The 22033-nt window shown below is 38.9% G+C and overlaps 1 protein-coding gene across 1 annotated transcript in view; it reads right to left on the bottom strand.

Annotated features, from left to right (window-relative positions):
* Positions 1-361: 361 nt before the first annotated feature.
* MMP2 (matrix metallopeptidase 2) overlaps positions 362-22033 on the bottom strand; it is a 35082-nt gene continuing 13410 nt past the window's right edge. The window contains exons 6-13 of the mRNA XM_082489157.1: positions 19118-19291; positions 16868-17041; positions 15559-15714; positions 13814-13967; positions 7850-7986; positions 5887-6046; positions 2290-2399; positions 362-1362 (exon numbers count right to left, since the gene is read on the bottom strand). Coding sequence (XP_082345283.1) covers positions 1259-1362; positions 2290-2399; positions 5887-6046; positions 7850-7986; positions 13814-13967; positions 15559-15714; positions 16868-17041; positions 19118-19291 — 1169 coding nt within the window. The 3' untranslated portion in view covers positions 362-1258. The remainder of the gene's footprint in view (positions 1363-2289; positions 2400-5886; positions 6047-7849; positions 7987-13813; positions 13968-15558; positions 15715-16867; positions 17042-19117; positions 19292-22033) is intronic.

Raw genomic sequence — 22033 nt, 5'->3', positions numbered from 1 at the left:
TACATTCCCTATAGGATACATATACTGCTGCGTTTATGCTGACTCTTCCTGCCTGGGTTGTGATGCGGTAACCTGCTGATAAGGGGAAAGAGAGTGGATAATAGGCAAGCACGTAAACTGTTCTGAGAAAGCAGTGGGCTTCGGGGAGGCGTGGGACCATATAATCTCTTTAATGTAAATTGCTGCAGTCACATCTTAAAACACATAGAGGAAGTAACCTCAGTTTCTAAATAAATCCAGTATGCAGTTATATACTGGGGTGTAATATTGTCTTTCCTTTGATAGGTATTTCACTGTAATGTGCTACTGAATTTCTACTTTCAAATGATACAAGAAAGCTTGGCCATGAGAAGTGTTGACAGTGTAATTTGATTTTATTTGTATCATTGGCACTTCATGTATGGGACATTCTATTCTGTTTTATTATTTTAATGAGAAACATTCCATCAGATTGTGAAAAGAACATTTTCTGTTGCCCAATGCATAAGCAAAAAACCTAACTGAACAAACCCCCAATATTATAAAGAACAGAAAAATAAAACAAGTTAAACAATAATACTTGACTTTTATGTATAACGCATTGACTTAAAAAATCTGAGTCATTCCGTCCATATAAACAAGTTATATAGTAGTAACAAAGTGCATGAAGCAAATTGCTAAATTGAACTAAGGTATTAAAATAAAAAGTACTTTAAAACAATACTTTAACACAGTTTCTTGCCATGATTCCATCATGCATCAACACAAATCAAATCCTGAGGCAACCTGTGCCTTTGACAGTCTTTCTGTATTATTATGTAAATAAATGGGAGTAATGATCAAACTCGCAAAAGGGTGAAAAACACAAGACAAACCATCTATTTATAACAGAGTTGTATTTAAAAAAAAATAAAAATCAAAGTGCACTGCTGGTACATCTCATTTGAGCCTGTTTGGGATGTGTATAACACAGGGGCGTGATCCAGTCTCCAATGGTTTCAATGCGTTGTTTAAGCACCAGGGGAATAAAGAATGATGGATGTTCTATTACTATGACTAGCATGAAAATGGAAAAATTGTACCAGAATATATACGTAAACATCTTCTGTATACTGAGGAGGCAAACACTCTTAAATTATCTGATGTGTACAGTACTGGTACTTAATGTTTTGGTGCCAGTACCAGACTGGTCCAGTAATTAGCATTCAGATCTATTTCTAATTACAGATAAGGCATATAACAAAAAAGTAAATATTTGGTTATTAATATTTCATAAAATTCAGCAACCCAACCAGTCAGAATTTATCTTGCCAATTTTAACAATCTTCAAACTCTTGTCTTCCATTTGTAGATAGTACTGATCTTTGAAAAAGTAGGTGTATCCTGTGAAGATAAATCAAAAAGCACACTCAGATTACGGAGCACGTAATTCTCAATCAAAGCTTTTTTTATCTCTTTGATTTCGTGAAGCTTAGTGAACTGGAAGACTCATTTCCCAAAATATTTATACACAATAAAAAAAAGATTTATTTTAAAAATATATAAAAATTCCCATCCTGGAAAAGAGAGGTCTTGTTAAATGGAGCCTGAAGTCAGGTTACCATTTTGTGAGCCAGAATTTTCTGAAAAGAAGTATTTGCTGGCAAAATAGATGTTGAAAATGTAATCGAGTCGAGACTCATGTGATATCAGTGGTGCTTCCAGACATTTGCGCATATCTGTGCAAAATATGAGGCTACTTAAAACCATGGGCCAGGCTTTCAGCTGCAGTTGACAGGAGGTTAAAAAAAAAGTCAAAATACAACCAATTTGTGCCTGTGATCAAGGAGATTATCATACTCAAGTTCTGGCTGTGTTGTAGCAGGATGATACTGAAATGATGCTGTGACTGCATGCTAGTACTGAGGAACCTATGGAGCTGTCAAGAAGTTGGGAGATTTCCAGGCCATAGGGACTCACCCAGTCACGCCTTCTGTTGTGGCAGCATCGAAATTAAATAAGCTTCATGAAAGGGGGAATTAGGATAACTATTATTATTATTTGCTTGGATAAAAAAAATATTTGGAGAGGTGTTATTCCCTAAATGTTACATTTTAAAAAGTTTAAAGTGCGATTAGTAGGGTATTTATCAGCTGGTTTTTTGTCTCTCTGTTTTCCCATTAAATAAGTTTGTTTGAACCAGTAATTTGCAAAGCTGAATGGGAATTTGGCTTCTACTCATGGAACACAAGAAATTAAAGTCTCCAGTAAGTTTCACAGCAGACAAATAAGAAGAGCTTGTGAGTGACTTAGGTCAGAATTACAGCTTACCACTGTCACCAAGACCCAGGACAGCATCAAGGTTATCTGGGACTCCATTCCAAGAGTCAGCAATGAATTTAGGGGATGCAAGCTCCATTTTCTTCTTTTCTTCATTGTACCTGAAAAGAAATATATCCCTGCATTATAAATCTGTATTTAATGTTAAACTTTAACATATTATTTCAGGAAGTCCTCAGCAAATGTGACTATATAAAACAATCAAACAGAAATATAATAACTGAGATTGTAAAATTTTTTCTGTGTCATTATAATTATTCCCTGACTCCATTAAAACCTTGTGAAATTTTATATCTTTCCTTTTGGAAATGCAATTCTTGCTGAATTGAAAATATACTTTCTAAGCAAAACCAGTTTCAGAAATGTGGCTTTAAAATTCCAAACATAATTGTAGGAAAGGTAATTCTTTTCAGGCAGAGGCTAACATCTGAAGATAGCAGATTTTAATGTGAAATCTTATTTGAAATATGCTTGTAGACCATGTAATTGATGGATTGCTATTCAATTACTAATTACTTTCCTTAACAATTCATTAAAAAACCCTATTATTTTCACACTGTCCTGTCTCTTGCTCCATGATGATCAACAGATAAATGCCAAGTTAAAATATATGCTTTTCTTTGGGGGGAAAAAATCCCAAAACAAAACAAACACCCCAAACCACACTGGCTTTCACAGCCTATGCTTTAAAGAGGAAAAAATTAGCTGCTGTAAGTCCACCTAAGTCCATGGAAGTCAGATCTAGTTTGCAGTGTCCTTCAGATGTGGGTGGATCTGTCTGTACCCACATCTGCCGGTGATCAGTTGTCTCATATAGTCTGTGTGCTTTACACTGCAGCACGCAAAGATAGATTTGTGCAAAGCCAGTTTTACTCTCCCACAAACAAGTAATGTGGGATCTCCTTTTCCATATATAGGGAATAAATGTGCCATGGATGCAAGGTCCTTGAGAGTAAAGATGGAAGGAGCAAGGCTGTGGCCTGGTTTCCCCATTTTTCTGATTTATAGATGAGAGTCAGTGCTGAGCAGGAGGAGTGGAGGTGTCCTGAGGAGCAGTGACATGGGGTACGGTTTGGACCAGGCTTCCAATGCCTGTGAGGCCTCAGTTGCCCTAGCAGCACCTCTTCAGGAGCAGCGGACTTCAGAGAGGCGGCTTTGACTAGTACTGGAGGGAAGGAAGCATCTTCATTCTGGTTATCCATATCTGTGTGTATCTCGGCTTACTTTTCACTCATTGCTATGTGGAACTACTTGGATTATATCTAAAGTTACACTAGTACAAATGAGCAGTAGGTTAGTCAAAATCAAATACAACGATTAATTTAAATTACTTACGATTTTGTCCTTGGATATTTAAAGAAAATCTAGTACCTTGCTGGGTAGCTTTAAAGCTTCAGCTGTGGAATCTGAGCCAGCTTCTCTTCCTCTCCCTCACAAAACTTTGCTTTGCTTAACAATCGTGTTATAACAACACTAAAATAGCTTAGGGCTGGAAGGAGGGAGAGGAGAAGGCTTCCAAAAAATCCATTTAAAGTAAGTGTGATAATGGCACAGGAAGGACTATGGTATGTAACTATTTTGATTCTGTGCAGCAGAGTCCTTGTATAAAATAAAGCAGCCGCATACTTAGGGGCTATATATAGCATTTGTGTTAAACACAGAAGCATTTTTTTCTGAAATATTTGTCCACTGCTTGCTTTCGTCTTTACACAGATAGAAATCACTTAAGCTTATTTTGGTTCCTTAACAATAAGTTATGCATTCTGCGGTCACTGCAATTGATAAGATACTTTGATAGAAATACTGTCTGTGATTAGAGTGGTGAATTACTTGGAGGCCCTGGAGTACAGTTAATCAAAACAATCGTTGGTACAGAGGAGACAAGCAGCTTTTTGCTAACTCATAGTCTATAGGTTTTGGTAGGAATCTGAAGTATTGCAGATGGCTGTATTAGAACTACTTGCAAATGCTTAAGATTGTCTCTACAAAATGACATTTAAAAATTAGTAACATTCTTTAGCTTTTAAGCTTCCCCCCCCCCCCCCCCCCCCCGATAATGGAGAAGAGTACTGTCCTCAAAGTAATTGAAAGGAAGTTATGATCAAGTGGCAATCGTGAAAGGGTATTTTATTTACTTACAGGAACCCACAGCCATTAGGATATAAAAAAGACATTCATCCAGTTTGATCATAACATGAAATTAATGTTCACATAAAATGGACTCAATTACAGACACCTCCTTTGATATTTTATACAGAGCACCTCTCAGAAGGGAGCCTTATAGCTTGGAGAATCTTTTAGTTTTTTTGGTGGGTGTTTCTGATGTTTAACTTTCCTCTAAATTGTCAGTTAATGAATGGTTCAGCTTTCAGCCTGTTGTTTAATTTCTGCATTCCTGACTTCAAGTCCTGTTCCTGGAAGAGACCTCTGATGGTGAAAGAAGGAGTTAGTGTCTGTTTTGTTCTCGTGCCATTCTGATAGGCAGCACGGAGGTAACTCACAAAGTTCCTCAAAGCACCAAAGCATATCTGCTTTTTAAGCTCATCTTTTGTGCCACATCTTCCTGCCAGTTATGATAATGAAGTTCTGTTAAATACAAGTAGTAGGCTTTTCATCAGGTGCAATGTAGGACGTTTATTTCTACCACAGTAATAACCTTGAGACATTTTAAGGACATTCCTTCCTCATATAAGAGCCCAAGATCTTTCCCGGACAGAGTGTGGTAGCAGGTCACCTGAGTTTGGTTGCTTATGTTGCATCATATTTTACTTCTCATACAGCCTTCCATACAGGACCTTAGTGCAAATACAGTTACACGCATTTGTGGAATACTATATTTGTTGTTCTTTGCAACAAAAACTTCTCTGAGCATCTACTGGAAACATGAAAAGGTTTGTAGGGACTGTCAAAATGAATTGAAGCTAAGATCTTTCCCAAAGTACTAACAGATACACTTCTTGTGGTTTGTTCAGATCTCCTCAGTGCCAACTCTATTAGTAGAGCAAATGTGTTAGTGACTGGTACATCAGCTGCTGAAAGGATTTAGTCGTCCCCATCATGCTTTGCTAGTCACACTGCTGTTCTTTTACATCCAGTGCTGCCAAACCTGATGGCTTAGTGAAAGAATTTCAAAGGCAATTTGGTCAGTCTTTGGCTTCAAGTGCCTGGAGATCAGCCCATTTTTAAGGAATTCCTTTCAGAGTTTTCTCCCAGTAGTTGAGAGCTGACAGTAGGGACAGCTTGCCCGTCTTAAGAGCCTGAGACTGACATGGGGCAGTTGCTGGTACATAGGGGTTGAGGGATGAATTGTTAGTGCTGAGCAGCCTGACAGAGACTCCCAGATATCCTCTTCCCCTGCAAGCTCTTTTCTCAAATACACGCTGGTTTCCTGCCACTGTACTGAAGCACTTTCCTAGCCATACTCCCTTGTTCAGCACCCCAGCTCACCACTGCTGTTGGCGTGAATTTTGTATTCTCAAAGGATGAAACCCCTGAGTTTGGTTCCTGCTTCCCGAAACTCAGTGTGCATTCAACCCTAGAGACACAGGTCGGCTAACAGCGTACCACCACCACTTCAATGTATCTTACTTCCAGTATCTGTCTCCAGCAAAAATGTATGTCCTCTTGTTTCTGCCCCAGTTAAAAGCTGCATCAACGCGTTGCACATCAGGGGGTAGTCCCAGGTTGGTGAGTTTCTTTGGATAGCCCCTGTCCAAGTTACTGGCTGAATAAACCCAGTACTCATTTCCTAAGCAGGGAGAAAGCAAAGCAAACAAACACCGCGTATTAATCAGATACAGAGGAGTATTTCTTCTTTTACGCTGTTATGGGTCTTTTTATTGCACTAACTGTACTACTAGTCTTTCTAGTATTTTACCATCTGTGAAGTGCTAGATCAGAGTGCAGGTATACTGCAATTACAATTTCTGCTTTTGCCTCTTAAGTGTTGCCTCTCAGCAAAAGACATCAGCTCAGCGTGGTCTTGCTTACTCTTTTCTTAGCTGTCTCATCTTTAAGGCAGACGCTGTCTTAGTACAGTTGGGGTTATGTTAAGAAAGTGGTTAATATTGGTAATTTTTTGTATGATGAAGATGGTCTGAAACCAGGCACGGGCACCTGAAGGTCAAATGCGGAAGCTTGTATTCACCTTCCATTTGTTTTGTTGAGTGATTTTTTTAATTTATTTTTTTTTAGCAATTAATGGGAAGGTTTTCCTCAGAGTTCCTGTTTCTGTTGTGCTTTATCATACAATATTTTCTAATGTCTCTCTAAATATGTACTAGTGGAAAATGTACTCGTATTCTGCGTTCTTTACATGGAATTATAATTTTCTTAGTAAATACCCTCACTGGATTCACTGAAAGCCACAGAAAGATGCATTCATGAAAGGATATTTCTTTGATTCTGTGCTACTGGGAAAGAAAGAAAGTAAAATATTAATATGACACAAGTGTAAAGTGTAGCATTTGAGTTCCTGAGAAGTTACTATTTCATTGTTCAGGAGCAAAGGGTAGGTCTCAGTAGTATTTTAGGACAGTTGGGTTAAGGTAACTTTCAAACCAACCTTTGTTTGTCCGATAGTTCTTATTTATTTATTTTTTTAAAAAGCAGGTTAGTTAGATGTTCCTGGAAATTATAAAGAGAGGAAGAGAGGTGTAGATGTATTAGGATTATACATAGTATATGTAATATTTAAATTGTTTTGACTTGGCTGAAATAAAATTTTTTAGGCTTTTTTTTTCTTTTTCCTTCCGTGTAAACTAAAGCAAATGGCCTTTGAGACACACAGAATAGATTATCATTACTTTTTTTCCTCCTGTACAGAAAATGTACAGCAGCATTGGCCATATGGTTTTTACATGATTGGAGATGTTTAGTCATGTTTTTAGCAGATACTGGAGCCCAGTTTTTGCTGGCTCGGTTTTTCATGTTGAGAACAGCCTTCCAGCTCTACTAATTTGGCCAGTACAGCTGAACCATATGTGTGACTTACGAGGGACAGAGTTGGGCTTCCCATTATCCCCCTCTCCCATGGAGGCAGCTCGTGTGGCCACTTATATTCTCTGCCTGATGAGCCACCAAGGCAGACACTTGGAAGGCAGAGTGGAAGTCAGTCTTTGGCAAAAGAGGAGGAGACAAGGAAAGACATGAGGGGGAAGAAGGTCTAATCTTCTCAAGCAACATGTACAGAGACAATAGCTTAAAATGAAACGAGAAAACCAGATCAGTGGCTGATGAAACAGAGCTCCAATGTTGTTGCTTTTTGTTTCAAATAATGAGTCTTTAGTGTTGGATATTGTTGAATGTATCTTCCTAGGTGCTTATAGCTCCCTTTTGTTGTAATGGAGGCTGAATGCTGTTGAGTCTTTCAGATCCAGCCTTTGTCCTAAAATCCTCAGCATGGGATGTTTGAGATCTGTCACCCATACCTGCTGGCCATACTGGCTCTTAGGCAGGCTATTGTCTGGCCCGGTTACAACTCAGAGGAAACCAAGTTTGAATGCAACATTTATGCAAATGACTACTTACACTTTAAAACTTAAAACAATACCTGAAAAAAATACAGCCTTCTCATCCTGAGGGGCCTCATAGACAGCATCAATTTTCTCTGGCAGATCAGGCCAGAATGTAGCCACAAGAAGAGGACCTGTGGGTTTTCCTCGGGGGTTTACAGTCCTCCACATGAATCTAAGCAGAACAGAAAATTGTATGAGATTTACAATGAACTAATTCGTCAGCACATCTGTTTCTCATCATTTCTGGCAAAGGCCACATAAGCGTACATATACACACATGGGGGGGGGGGGGCACGCACACACACATTAGCAGCAACACACACTTGTAACTTTTCTTACGGCGACTGAAAAGCCAAATCACTCATTTAGAAGCATGTTGCTAAACGAGCTGCACAATAAGCTGCATGCTGGACTGCAGGTGAAATGGCTTGCACTGATTGCTTTGGAGTTCCTGTTGCTTTTTGCATCAGGGCAAAATGTATTATGTGGTAGGAGTATACAAATAAACTAATTTACAAGGCATTTAAACTGTTAGAGCTCTCCTGCTGTTGTGTACGGAGCAGATGGATGAGGGTTTGACAAAGGCAGAGATTTGTATTCCGTCAATTGCTCTTGCAATTACTATTGTAGTGACTAAGAGTTCAAATTTAATAACAGTATATCAAACTGCTTGGAAGTGAGCTTGGCTGTAAAAGAAACTGCTAGCACTAAAAATGTTCATTAGAGAAATGCAAAGGGTAATTTATTGGCTATTTTATGTATAAGTAGGATCATCATTTGATTTAAGCTTTAAAAAGCTGTAATTATCTTTAAATGGCAGAGCTTTGTGCTGAGGGCTTTTGGTATTAAAAATGGCACTGCTATTTCTGCCTCTATAGAACGAACAACTTTTTTCCCAACAGATCAAAAGTTTTGCCATGGTCGTAAAATGAAAAATCAGCAGGCTGGTGGAATCGCTCTTGCACCAAGCTATGACTAGTAAATTCTCAGGTCAAACAGTTTTTACCATTATTATGTTGCTGAAGCTCAAGGTGCTACTGGCATCTTATTTTTTTGCAGAGTATAAATAGTCATTACCCATTCCTACCTAGAATAACTATACCTTTGAGAAACGCAGGATCTGAAACTGAATTTTGGCTTCGCCTAAAACTCGGAGGAGCAGTCCTAAATTTATTTAATAAATTGCTGGATTTTTATCAACAGAAGTTTGACAGCACACAGAGCTAGCTAGGACAAATAAAACATTTGGAAATGCATTTGCAAGTATGATTAGTTGCTGCATACTGAATTATGATAATCTGTATTGTTTGATATGAGGAAGAGTAGAACTGGCAAGTGCATTGTTTTTTGTCTTTTAATTAAAAATACGTATTAATTTAACCTGACATACGGTGTTAATAATTAAGATAGTAATATGTTAACTTACTCTCATTTTGCATACATGTACGTATTTCTAACATGTACAAAAATATCTCTGAGCATAACTCATAATTTTCATTTTTAAAAAGATGCAAGGATTAAGGCATTTAGCTAATTACTCTTGCTCTCAACAGTGTTTAAACACAAATGAAACTCTGTAAAAGGTAATAACATTTGTTTTGTGCATCTCTTTTTAGACAGAGAAGCATATCCAATATGATATGAAATGGAAATCCATAGAACAAATCTTTCTAACACTGCATTCATAAAAGTAGCTCCTTTAAAAATCGAAGTTACAGAATTCTCAATCAAATTTGGACCTGATTTATGGCTGAATCAGCAATAATAATTACTATCTGCATGAATTCCAAACTTTCCAGAGCCAACGGAGACTTGAACACCGGGTTTTTATTAAAGCACATATTTCAAGGGAATTGTTAAAATGCTTGAGGTTTTCTTGTGGAAAGGGAAACTTTGTCAAAGCTGAATTTTCTGTTGTTTTTGAATCAGGTAGGAGGTCTTTTTGTTTCTACTCATCTTATTGAGGAAATTGTGAAATTGATTCTTTGGCTTTCTCATTCACTTTGAACATGTTAAAATGTTTTAACTCAGGTTAAATTTTAATATTACATTTATAGGCAGATGTAATACTTTGTTACATTAAGTATTTTACATTACATCTTAACATAATCAAGATTTTTTGCTGGTGGTGGTGTTATTATTATCACATGCAGTTAGTTAAAGGGACCAAATCAAGTGAGTCTTTTCTAATGTCTTGGTAAACTTCAGAATTTTGTATTTTTGTTCACTTTCAGAACAAAAACAGCTGTGTAAATGCCGTACTCAGGCACACTTGTTGCTTAGAGGATTCTGTGCCCGATAGAAAAGTTCAACTGTTCTATAGCCAGCAGCTCCTCCAGTAATTCTCTTTTGTTTTCTTGGTTTGAGCAGGGAGGGAAGAATCCTGTTTTGAAAGAATTAATCTAATCTGACCTCCTTTTTGCTATTTACTCCTTTTGCCTGTGTAATGTGACAGTTGGATGCTATGGTCATTTTCATGAATCATAAAAGTCACACGACATATGATAGACATCTGTTTTTTGAATTCCAAAAGTGAGTCATAATGCTGCTTGATATTTGGAAAGCTTCAAGACTGACAGGCAAAGCCATTCCAGGGCAAAACAATTCAACAATTGTCTGCTTTTGCTGCATGTTAGATAAAGCGTGAGTCAGTTTGAACAGATTGTTTTGGTATTTGCATAGTTCTTTGACTAACTGTATCTGAATGCGAAATACTTCTATGTTGTTGAGATTATATAGAATACTGAGTTGCTTTGCTGATTTAGGAATAGATGTAATTGTTGAATCAAGCCTTGCCTTGTGTGGCTAGCTGCTTACAAAAACAGAAGCAAGGTGGTCTGGCTGAAAACCGAGGCCCACAACTGAGAAGAGGATGGGTATGCTGTGAATACGGTGGAACTTGAAAGGTTTTTTACTGCTGTGAGAAGATGTTTTTCCTTTTGGAGGCCCTGAGCTGAGGTGAACCCTTCAGCTCTCTGATGACTATGCTAGCAAAAGTGGGCACTGGTTTTGGCAAGCTGGTTAGGGCTGGGGCGGTGCGGCCAGCTCTGCCCACCTTGTTGCTGCGAGGGCCCAGTGCTGGCTTTCTGTCAGGCTGGTCTGTTGGTTCTGTGGGGTCATTCTGTGGCTGAGAAAGGGCTATTTCTTGCCATTAGGGATCACTGGATTGTAAGGAATCTTAGCCTGCCACTGGCGGGGCCAAGAGAAATGGTACAAAAGGTATCACAGGTGTCCCCACAGACATATGTTGAATGAATCCTTTTTGCCCATAGCAGCTGTCATAGAAATGGTGAATATTCTGTTCTTACAACCAAGAGTTTTTCATCCCAGTTTCAACATTGCTAAAACACAAAGCCTGTGATAAAGTCAAACTTCAAATCCAGAGCACTGTTACCTGGGTGTTGCATAGACGGGAACTAGAAGGAACTGCACAGAAGGCATTACGGTATACCATAGACTGTAAAATTACCAAATTGCCTATGACTTTTTGTTATGAAAAGCTGGTGAGTAGAGTTAAACCGTGCAGCATAGTAATAAAGCCTTCACATCATCTCGCTGAAAATTTAAATTTGGAGGAGATGGCTGGACTTTACACCACCCGCAGATACAAATAACTCTTAAATTGGTGTTTTGTGAGAGGGACCTTGTTTGTCGGTTCCTGCTCCCTTTCGAATTTCAGCTCTGACATTTGGCGAGGAGCAATGAACAGGTGCGTTGTAATACTTCTGTCAGCTTCAGATGCTTGTGTATGTTCCTATATGATAGGAGACAGTGTTTGATATGGGCACACGCCGTGAGCGTACACGGGCCCAGATCTTCAATGGCTTTGGGAGAATGTTCAGCGTAACGGAGGATAAATGATTTCAAATTGGGCATTGATTTACGGCAGGAAAAAAGAACCTTTAGCATCTCTCACCATGGTGCTGCCAAGTCCCATACTCCTTAGGAGATGTTCTTCATTGCTGAGCAGCTGGGTAATACAGGCCCTGGCAAAGGCAGTGGGAGCTGCAGCTGTGCAGCCAACTCATTTTATCAGGAATGTCTGTGCTCTTGCATCAAAAATGCCTGTTGTGTCTTCTGCCGTGGAGCCCTTGCACACATGGAGCCTATCCCAATCACCAGTGTCCTTGATGTGTTATTACAGCAGCCATGAGTCATATGATATTGTTATCTAATGATTTTGGACTCAACCATTCAGGGTTTAATGACAAGGTTTTGCTCACAGATTTCCATAATTGTATCTTTATGAACATGGGAAAGCAACAGATCCTCTTCGGACCAGGCCTTCATAATGAAAGTTATGCTAAAGCTGAAGATTTGCTAAAACAGTGTGTCCTTGGTGGAAGAGGCATTTGAGATTATTGCCACTAACTTTGGATGAACTACTTTTTTGGAGGGGTGTTTTTAGAAACTGAGATTGGAAATTTTCCTGCAATCAGATTTAAAGTTTTCCCCCAGAGTGCAGACTATATGAAATGAAATCAGGAAGGACAGTGCCTCCAGACCTCTACTTCACTGAAAGTGATGGGATTTCCATTGCTGAATTACAGTCCTTGGAGGTTTTGCTACTAAAGACATCCGGGAACATTTTATAGGGAATGAATCTTTCTTTGGCAGGCAATAGACTGGCTAATGCATCTCTTCCAGTGCTAATTTTGTGATTAACATTACAGATGGGTAAATCTCTACAGATTTTGGTGGTCATATCTGGTTTGCATAAGCATTCAGAACTTTGGATGCCTCTCCCCACTACTTCACCCTTTTGAGCAACCCTCATGTGACTCCACAGAAGCCAGCAGGGCTGACACCAGGGTTAATTTTTCCTCTCCAATCTGTAAAATCGGGCAGAAAATATTATGAGAACAGGCTTCTCTTTTTTTTTTTTTTTTTTTTTTTTTTTGTGAGGTTTGCGGTATTTCCTTGTCCTGATTTTAGGTAGAACTACCATCAGCCCCGCCTGTTGTCATGGCATCTTGGCATGCACAATCGTAGTGTAGGGCAGAAACCAGAAACTAAAAACCACCACAAAACTGCCTAAAATAATGACTGAAGGTAAAAATTCCAGACTCTCAAAAAAGTTTGAGAGTAGCTCCAAGAAAAGGTAAATTTATAGCAGAATCATCTCACCTGTCTCTAATTACAGACAATGTTTTGGATGTAAGGTGGTTGGGAGTAGTCAGCATGGATTCTCAAATGGGAAGTCATGCTTGACCAACCTGATAACCGTGTATGATGGAATGACTGCTTTGGTAGATGAGGGGAGAGCAGGTCAGAAAGGTTTTTGACCCTGTTTCCAATAAGATTCTCATAGAGACGCTGTTGAAGTATGGGTGAGGTAAGCAGACAGTGAGGTGGACTGAAAATTGGCTGACTAGAGGGATGGACCTAGAAGATGTGGTCAGTGGTATGAAGTCTAGCTGGAGGCCAGTAACTAGTGGTGTAGCCCAGGCATCAGTACTGGGTAGAAGCCTGTTTACCATCTTCAGTAATGATCTGGATGATGGGGCAGAATGCACCCGCAGCAAGTTTACTGATGACCCAGAACTGGGAGGAGTGGCTGATATACCAGAGGGTTGTGCTGCCATCCAGAAGGACCTTGATCCCTGGAGAAATGGGATGACAGGAACCTCATGGAGTTTAGCAAAGGCCAGTTCAAGGTCCTGCAGCTGGGGAGGAACAACCTCAAACACCAGTACATACTGGGGGCCAACAGGCTGGAAAGCAGCTTTGTGAAAAAGGACCTAGGGGTCCTAGTGGAAACCAAGTTGACCTTGAGCCAGCAGTGTGGCCTTGTGGCAAAGAAGGCCATATTATTTAACTATAAAACCAGAATTTGCTATCTCTTTCCCTTAGGAGTTGATTAGGATGCTTTGCTGTCTCTGAACATGCAAAAGAAAGGGCAGAGATTGTACCTGATAATAAATTTCTAGATTTTGATGAATAGGTCTGATAGGTTCCTCCACTTGAGGCCCCATTGGTAAGCAATCTATCTCACTTACCTGTCTTTGAAGAAAAACGTTTCTCCTCTAATTTGTGCGACTCCATCAAATACAATGTCGTGCTTGCAGAGCTCTGGAGTGACAGGTCCAAGGGTTGGACGTGGGCCTGGCCCAGGTCCTGGCCCTGGTCCGGGTTCGACATCGGGCGACACTTCTGTAGTGGTGAATAGAAATAGTCTGTTACACTGAAATACAGCGCTGCGTAGATAACACAGGGAACATGAACTATCATAATTCATAGAAGGGGAATAATTTGGAGGCAGTCCTTGAAGGGGAAAAAAACTTATAATAAAATCTTTTCAGAAGAAGGGTGGTTGAGTACATCTGAGAAGGCCTTTAGCTTCCAGTCCTGCCTTAATCTGCTGTGTGGCCTCATTCAAGACACTGTGCCTGTGTGAATGTCTATCCATGTTGAGCTGCCTATTTAACTTGAAAGATATTTAGAGGCGATTATACTGGGTTCAAATGTAGACTTTACAATTTTTTTTTACTGGCTTCTACAAAGAAGGGAAATGCAGTTCAAAGTCCTATTCAGAATTATCTGCAACTCTACTTAGAGACGTGTCTAAGTGGATTTCTCTTCTAGAAGTGCCAATAGTTTGCAAGTTATAAAGATGCGTTTTGAGCCATTTGTAGGATCTTTCTGCCCTCATCAATAATCAAAATGCATCAGAACATGCATTTTGCCATTTGGTTTATTCGATTTTGTTTTATCATTTGGCTGCTGCTGTATTGCCTTATAAGGCATTTGTCTTTTTTCTTAGACATCAGGTTGATTTACTGTATAAAACAAAGTGCGGTGTAGCTGATTTGAGATGACAATAATGGAAGAAACCCAAGGCTTTTTGAAATACTTGTTTTATATAGAAAGCAGTGTGTAAAGGGTTCTATCAGTTATGGAGAGGCAAGAAAGATAGTTTTATCTTAGGTTTTGAAGTGTGCCTTGAGAGAACTGGGTTAAATTCTGAACTCTATCAAAGTTACGCCGTGAGAGTTTAGAAAACTCACTTAACCTTGCCTGTGTCTCAATTCCCAGTCTTAATTAAAGCAGCTAAGAACAAGGAAAAAATGAAGATTCAAATCCGATTTTTGATAAAAAGGTGTCTCATGGCAATAATTTTCATATATTCTTATTATAATTTCTAAGGTTTTGAATACTGTAGAATATAATCGCTTGCAATTAGGAAGATATCTCAGTAGAAAAGTGAAAAGCTCAGAAAGAGAAATGGTATAGATTTTCTTCAGCTGCTTAATTGACTGTAGTATACTTGTGCCTCTACAAGGTAGGAAATGTATGCATGGAAGGAACTTCAATCATAATGATACTTATGCATTTTACTAAGAGTATCTGTGGAGAAAATAATAAATTTAAAAAATGTACCAACATAAAAATACTTAAATCCACTTTTTCTTCAGGAGCTTGCCAAATACACTTACACTGAAGTGCCAGCTCCCACCCACTCTCTGCACATCTTATTGTGACGGTACAGGTTGAATTGTTGTGGGGAGTTTTGGGGCTTCTGTTAGTTCAGTAAATTTAGTGACCCCTCGTCCTTCAATTGTGATATTTGATTGAAGTATGAGCCCTGGTAATAACATGAATAAAGCAGGGAGAAAGGAACAGAGGATATTTCTAGCATTGGTCGTATTGTGCAGTATGTAATTTACTGCAAGTTTCGTGTCCCACATTTCAACCTGTGCTGCATGCTTTTCTGATGAGTTCTGCTGATGAGGAAGGACTTTACCGTATAGCTCCTGGATCCCTTTAATGTCATCCTGAGAAAGTCGAAAGTTCTTGGTGTAGGTGTAGATGGGGGCCATAAGAGCTCCTGGATCCTCAGAGTGCTCTAATCCCATAGCATGGCCAAACTCATGTGCAGCAACCAAGAAGAGACTGTATCCTATATAACACAGCAATATAGTATTAGCTGCTTGCATCTAAATAGAAGTGTACCACGCAGGTTATTCACAGTCTTCTAATTTTATTTTCCTTGGTACCCATCAAAAATCTCCCAGTAATAAATATCATAATTAGTATTTAGAGCCTCCAATATTGCATGTCATACATATTGCCAGAAATGACGTTTCATTAGAGAGATTCTAAAACCTTTTCTGTAGCTGATGTTTGGTGCTCTCTCACATGCAAGTGACTTTGACCACAATCTTAAATCTTAATACTTCTGTGAAAAAAAGGAAGTGTAGCAATTAAAATCAGACCTTTTTTTAAGCACAGAAGAATTAAGCTTGCAATTTAGACCTCAAATCTTGCTTTTCATCAGGAAATGGCACAGAAGTGCCATATACAGGTCTGTATATCTGTGCGTGTGTGAACAGAGCCTGAATCAGTACTTTTGTACCAAATATTGTTAGGTTAAAAAAAATATCTTTAATCATAGGATGATATTTTATCAATTATGCCCAAACAGTCTCTGAAATTTAGCAGATATTTTCCTCCTAAAAGAAAAACCTGAATCTAGCATTTGTTTGTAAATGTGTAAAACGCCTTTTGTTGTATTTAATTTTACCCATATTACAAATAAGGACAAAGATTAACCAAAATAATTTTAAATACCAGTATTCACCATACAAACTTTATACTGTCTCCTTCAGTTTTTAAACGTTTTTTGTCTTCAGCAATATCAGTCACAAATGTATTAAATTTTTACATTTAACTTTGGTTCCTAATTTAGTCAGTATCAGAGTATAATTATTACATACTAGTGAAATACTATAGTACTTGTGGCTTTTGGCCTTGGAAGGAAAAACTGGTGATGAGGAAAACATTTATTTAATGTTTTTGGGTTTTGTATTTTGGCAAGATACTTCATCATTATAATTTTAGAAAATCTGAATGTTTCAGGCCTATGAGCTCTGGGACTGATTCTTTAACAATAGTCTCACATTTAAATGTAGGAGGTTTGCTCAGATTTTGGGCTGAGGCAAAATACTGTAACTAGACAGGAGTGGTAAGTATGAGAATGAAATCGTTAGTGTGATGGCATCGGTGTGGTCAATATGCTGTTACCATTGTGTTGCTCTGACAAACTGCGTTACCTTGATCTGGACAAAAACCCCACTTGCGGTCATCATCATAGCTACTGGTAGAAGCGCACCACAGCTTGCCATCATTGCGACCTGCACTTGTACAGGACTCGTATTTATTCCCAAGGAAGATGAAGGGGAACACACAAGGGGCTCCCTCTGAATTTCCACCAACTGTTGACATGGCTGTGGAAAATGACAGAAAAACACAGTGAGAAGGGAATCCCTTTTGTGAGATTAGGCTGATGCATCTTCTCCTAAACTACACACTAAAACCAGAAAGCAAGCAGAAAATCTGCAGTCCTCTGAAGAACATGAGGAGTAAGATTAAAAGTAATATTTGAAAAGAAAATTGTCTGACACAGGAAAAAAAGGAAAAAGTCTAGGCATTGCCATTGCGATGAACCTGCCAATAGTTTTGGAGGGAGTAAGAACGAGCCCTGGACTCAAATTCACAGCTCTGAGAAAGCAGCAGTTAACATTGTTTTGTGGAAGGTGATTGCATAGCAAGTATCTTTTGGTTGTCTTTCCTGGTGATGTTTTAAAGTGTGTCTCAAATAGGTCAAAGGTAGGTTTAGTGTCAGAAAGGCTAAAGGACTATTGAGTATCCACCTGGTTAGTAGGTGTCCCACTGAAGTATAAGCTTTGAGGTTTAAAAAATACAAACAAACCACCCAAAAGGTCTAGAAGAGGAATCATATCAATTAAATTGAGGAATTGTTTTATGCTGGCAGAGGGTACAGTCTAAAAGCATATGGTTTTAACCATTTTCTGAAGAAAAGGATATCAAATGTGGATGACTTTTTTTTTTTTAGAGAAACAGTATTTTTTTGCAAAAACTTATAATTTTTCCCCCGTAAATGTGTTCTTATCTATGTAGTATATGGCGGTAATATATAAGAAATAGCATTTGTATATGTGTGTACAACTATTTTCTAGAGGGAAGAGGGTGTAACTAGATTTAAAATTACAGTTTAAAGTAGGTATCATAAACAGAATATGAAAATAATATAAAAAGCATTTCATTTACACTGCTACCTGGCAATTATAGTTCATTTCAAATTATGGTCTGTCTTCTGGGAAGGTACAGGAGAGCAACACAGAGGCAAAGCTAGTTATGTCCCTAATAATTTGTTATTATTTATTTCTCATTCATTACACCCACTTTTACAGCAGCAATCACAAACTCCATAGGGAAGAGAAATGCTAGGTACTGACAGCAGAAAGAGAACAGTGCCGTTGTAAAACCCTTACTAAGGGTTTAATAAGCCAGAAATAAAAAAAATAAAATCACAGCTACCTCAAGCAGTAACCTTTTATGCTGAAAAAAAAGTTTAAACTAAGTGTATTTCTTGGTTCCAGTGATAGAGATTGCGTTAGCTAGGATTTTGCATATATTGATTCTAGATATATTGGTTCTTTTGTTTGTTGAATTATCCGTTAGATTTTTCTCTTCCTAACTGTGTAGCAAGTTACAATGAATTTGATCCTTTCTTTTTATTATTCTTTTTTTTTTTTTTAAGCATCTCTAAGGTAAAATTGAAGGGTTACACCTGGTTGTTAAAAGTAACAGGAAGCCAAATACCAATACACAGTGTCACTTCAGGGGGCAACAGGGTGAGTGTGGCTTCCACTTGGCCCTCTTAAATGCTTAAGATTGGTAGAACTGCCATAGCTAACTTACATGGTCTACTGAGTATGGCTCTAGTCTGTATCCTAAAATTGAACACCTACCAAGCTCTACAAGGCTATAAATTAATTTTTGTTCCTTAATGTAATAAAAGTCAAATTAAAAAGTATAAAATAATGTGAGGAAAGCAGAAATCTATTTTGCTCGCTAAACCATATCACTTAGTTCTTTTGAATTGCTGAAAAGATCCATTAACTCAAGCTTAACATACTAATCAGGATTTCTTTTTTCAAGTGTAAATGTAAGTATTAAGCTAAAATATTATTCATGTTTTCTTCCATCACATGAGACTTCTCTTCCAGGGCCATTAACAAATTGTAATCTACTTGCAATTATCCTGCAGCGGTAGATGTTTAGTCCTATGGTTCAATGCCATGTCTGTCCCTGATAAACTTGGTGTGCTATGGCATACCATATTGTTTATATAGGTACTCCTGCTCTAGTTATCACCTATGCTGAAATTGTGCCTTGCTCATCAAATTTTGTGTGCTCTGGTGAAGGAGTAAAAAAGACTACTATTACTTAAAACAATGACAAATTAGAGTGTGTTATGCAAGCAGTGTTCCTTGTACCAGTCTCCGGACAGAATCCATATTTCTTATCTCTGTCATAGTCTTCAGTGGTTCCACACCATCGGTATCCGTCTGTCCTGCCTTCTGTTGTGCACTGGTCATAGGATTGGCCTTGAAATTTAAAGGGAAATTTGCAAGGCTGCCCGTCACCATTGCCGCCCATTGTAAAAAGTGCTGTAAGGAGAACGAAAGAGAAAAATGTCAATATGCAATGCTCAACATCAACAAGGAATCACAGTGTGCCAATGGTAATGTATGAAGGTCTTGACAGAGATGAGACAGCCATTGTGTGTGGTGCAGTTCACACTTAGAACCTCTATTTTACACCAACAATGAAATGCTTTGGCAAGATAGACCAGGGATGTTACAATCTCACAAGTGTATAGAAGGAGTGACTGATTGATCTTTATAAATGAACTGGGAATGAAGAAATTTCTACCAAGCTGTTTGAATGTGGCTTGAATTGTGTATATCCTTTATAGCCTGCCTCATAACATAAAATTAATATCCCTTCTTGAAACAACATTTAGAAAGAGCATTTTGAGAAAGTCACTCACGTTCCTTAGTTCCTTATATTTGTTTACCTTGCATCAAAAATGTTAGCTAGAATGGCAAACTTTGTACAGAGCCACAGACAAGCCAGATTGGTTTTTCCTAATGGCCATCTCTGTACATTTTCAGTTTCTTTAAGATGCTGACATACAGTAGAGTCAGATAGTAACCTGTAGGCTTTTCCACTAAGCTTTGCTTCTCATTTCTGAGAATCCCCACAGCTGGGCTCAGGCACTCATTAGATAAGCAAGAGAGGACAAATATGACTCCTCTGACAAAGCTGAACACTGGAGGCTTCTCCTGTCTTTTGCTTCATTAAAGTTCCTGACGCTACTGTGCTGGTCTTCTAGGGGTTGTCTGTTGCCTGTCCACATACACAAACTCAGGGCTCAACCCTGAGAACCAGAAATCTTTCTCGTGGATGAAGGAATACAGATTAAACTGAATCAAGAGTTCTGGGATCTGTTTGAAGATTTTAGTAAACTTTCTGGAATATCTAGAGGAAGCAGATAAGATCTCTCATGCTGATATTTAAAAACAATGTATGTCCAAATTGAATAACATGAAAATGCAGGTGGCTTGGAGCATCTGACATCTTGTGAATCTGCCCGTGTCTTCTCTTGGCTGTTCCATCTGTGGGAATTCTCAATGGTAGGGCAGAGTCTGTGAGTGCCATGTGCTGGTGAGAGGAAACCATGAGGGCAACAAACTGGGTCAGGCCTTGCACTGAGCAGAGACCAAAAAATGCAGCCATGCGCTAATTCCCCTTGAGATTTCAGAACAGCACCTCAGAATAGAACACGTCTGTTTGAATTCCCGGAGTAAAGTATGCATGATTTGGCCTTTTTTAAGGTGCCCAAGGGGACATCTTTCTCCCTCTCCTTCCCCCAGTTTAAAGCTAAAGCTAAAACCCAAACATGTATGTGGGAACACTTGGCAGGTTATTTTTGATGACCAAAATGCCATTGTAGCCTCTTTGTGTAGGATTTGAGGGGTTTTGCCTTAGTCTGATACATTGATGGGAACAGACATTGTTCATGAGAGTGCTTCACTTTTTAGACTAGTAATAAATAAAAACCCAAGACCTTTTCTGGCTGAAGCGTGACTGGGAAGGGTTCTAACGATGGGGTATTGTGACGCAGAGGATTCGTTTTGCCTTTTCCACTTAAATCAGTCATTGGCCACAGTATCAGGGGCATGAACCAGTAAGTTACTGAAGTAAGTTCCAGTCCCACTAAGGCGAGGACTTGGAGCTTCGCAGACCTGGCTCACACACATGAGTTCCCTGAACTTCTGGTCTGGCCGAGCTCTCATCTGTATCTTTCTGCATCCTGGACGTGGAAGCAGCCACACAGAGGTCCTATCTCCAGGCAAAAGCTAACTGCAACACACACTGTGCCTCCCCAAAAGAGCAAGCTGCAACTATTTGTATTTGTCTCAGATGCTGTAGTAAGTTAGGAAACATGCATTAATGAGGACTGTGGCTATTGTGATTGGAGAAAGACTTTATTTTTTTTTTAATAAAAAATGATAGAATTGGAAGGCAAAATTAAACTGACTTGTTTAGATGACTCATTTACCACATGAGCTGCTTCCAACTCTCAATCTGGCAAACTGTATTTTAATAGCCTTTTTTTATTGGTCTAAATGTGGCTAAGTTGCAAAAACCTTATGGAAAGTCAATCTCTTACTGCTTTGCATGGAGTCTTTCTGAGTCACAGTCAAAATGCAGTTTTTCATTTTGCTTGAGGTAACATCATGTGATGGTAACAACAACGGTTTATTTAGTTTTCATACTCCCCCCCCCCGACTAGAAAATTCTTTGCTTTAATGTAAATGGAAGTTAAAGACAGACTGGGTCAGTTTCCCCCAAAAGAAAACAAAAGCTTTATTTGTGTAAGGGGATCTTAAAGGGCCTGACTCATTCCACATCATGGTAAGCTCTGCAATTTAAAAATTAGTGAAGATATGTTGACGTGAGAGCAAATTCAGACTGGATGTTACTGATCTATGAGCTACGCTGCACTGTTAGCTCTTCCCAGAAAAATCAGCCAGTTCGATGTAAGGAAACCTCAGGCTGGAAGGCTGCTAAAACCCCTGTGGCACAGACCCAAGGTGGAGGTAGCTGCAGCTTCAGGAGGGTTCTGCCTGGGAGAGCAGTCGAGCGGCAGCCTACAGCTGTGACCAGTGTGAGGGATGTACAGGCAGAGTACAGATCTCAGTAACATCAGGTATCGGAGGACCAAAATTAGGAGCCTAAACTCTCTGTAGTCAGTGGTTTGGTAAAGAGAGATTCAAGATCCTTTGATCCCTATGGCAAAGGAGAGGTTCAGCACACCTGCGTAAGATTTCTGTAGTGGGTAG

Source organism: Vanellus vanellus, assembly GCF_965231255.1.
Source record: "Vanellus vanellus genome assembly, chromosome: 12".
NCBI classification, from domain to species: Eukaryota; Metazoa; Chordata; class Aves; order Charadriiformes; family Charadriidae; genus Vanellus; species Vanellus vanellus.
The sequence above is the reverse complement of the archived record's forward strand: the minus strand, read 5'-3'. Positions and strand labels throughout refer to the sequence as shown.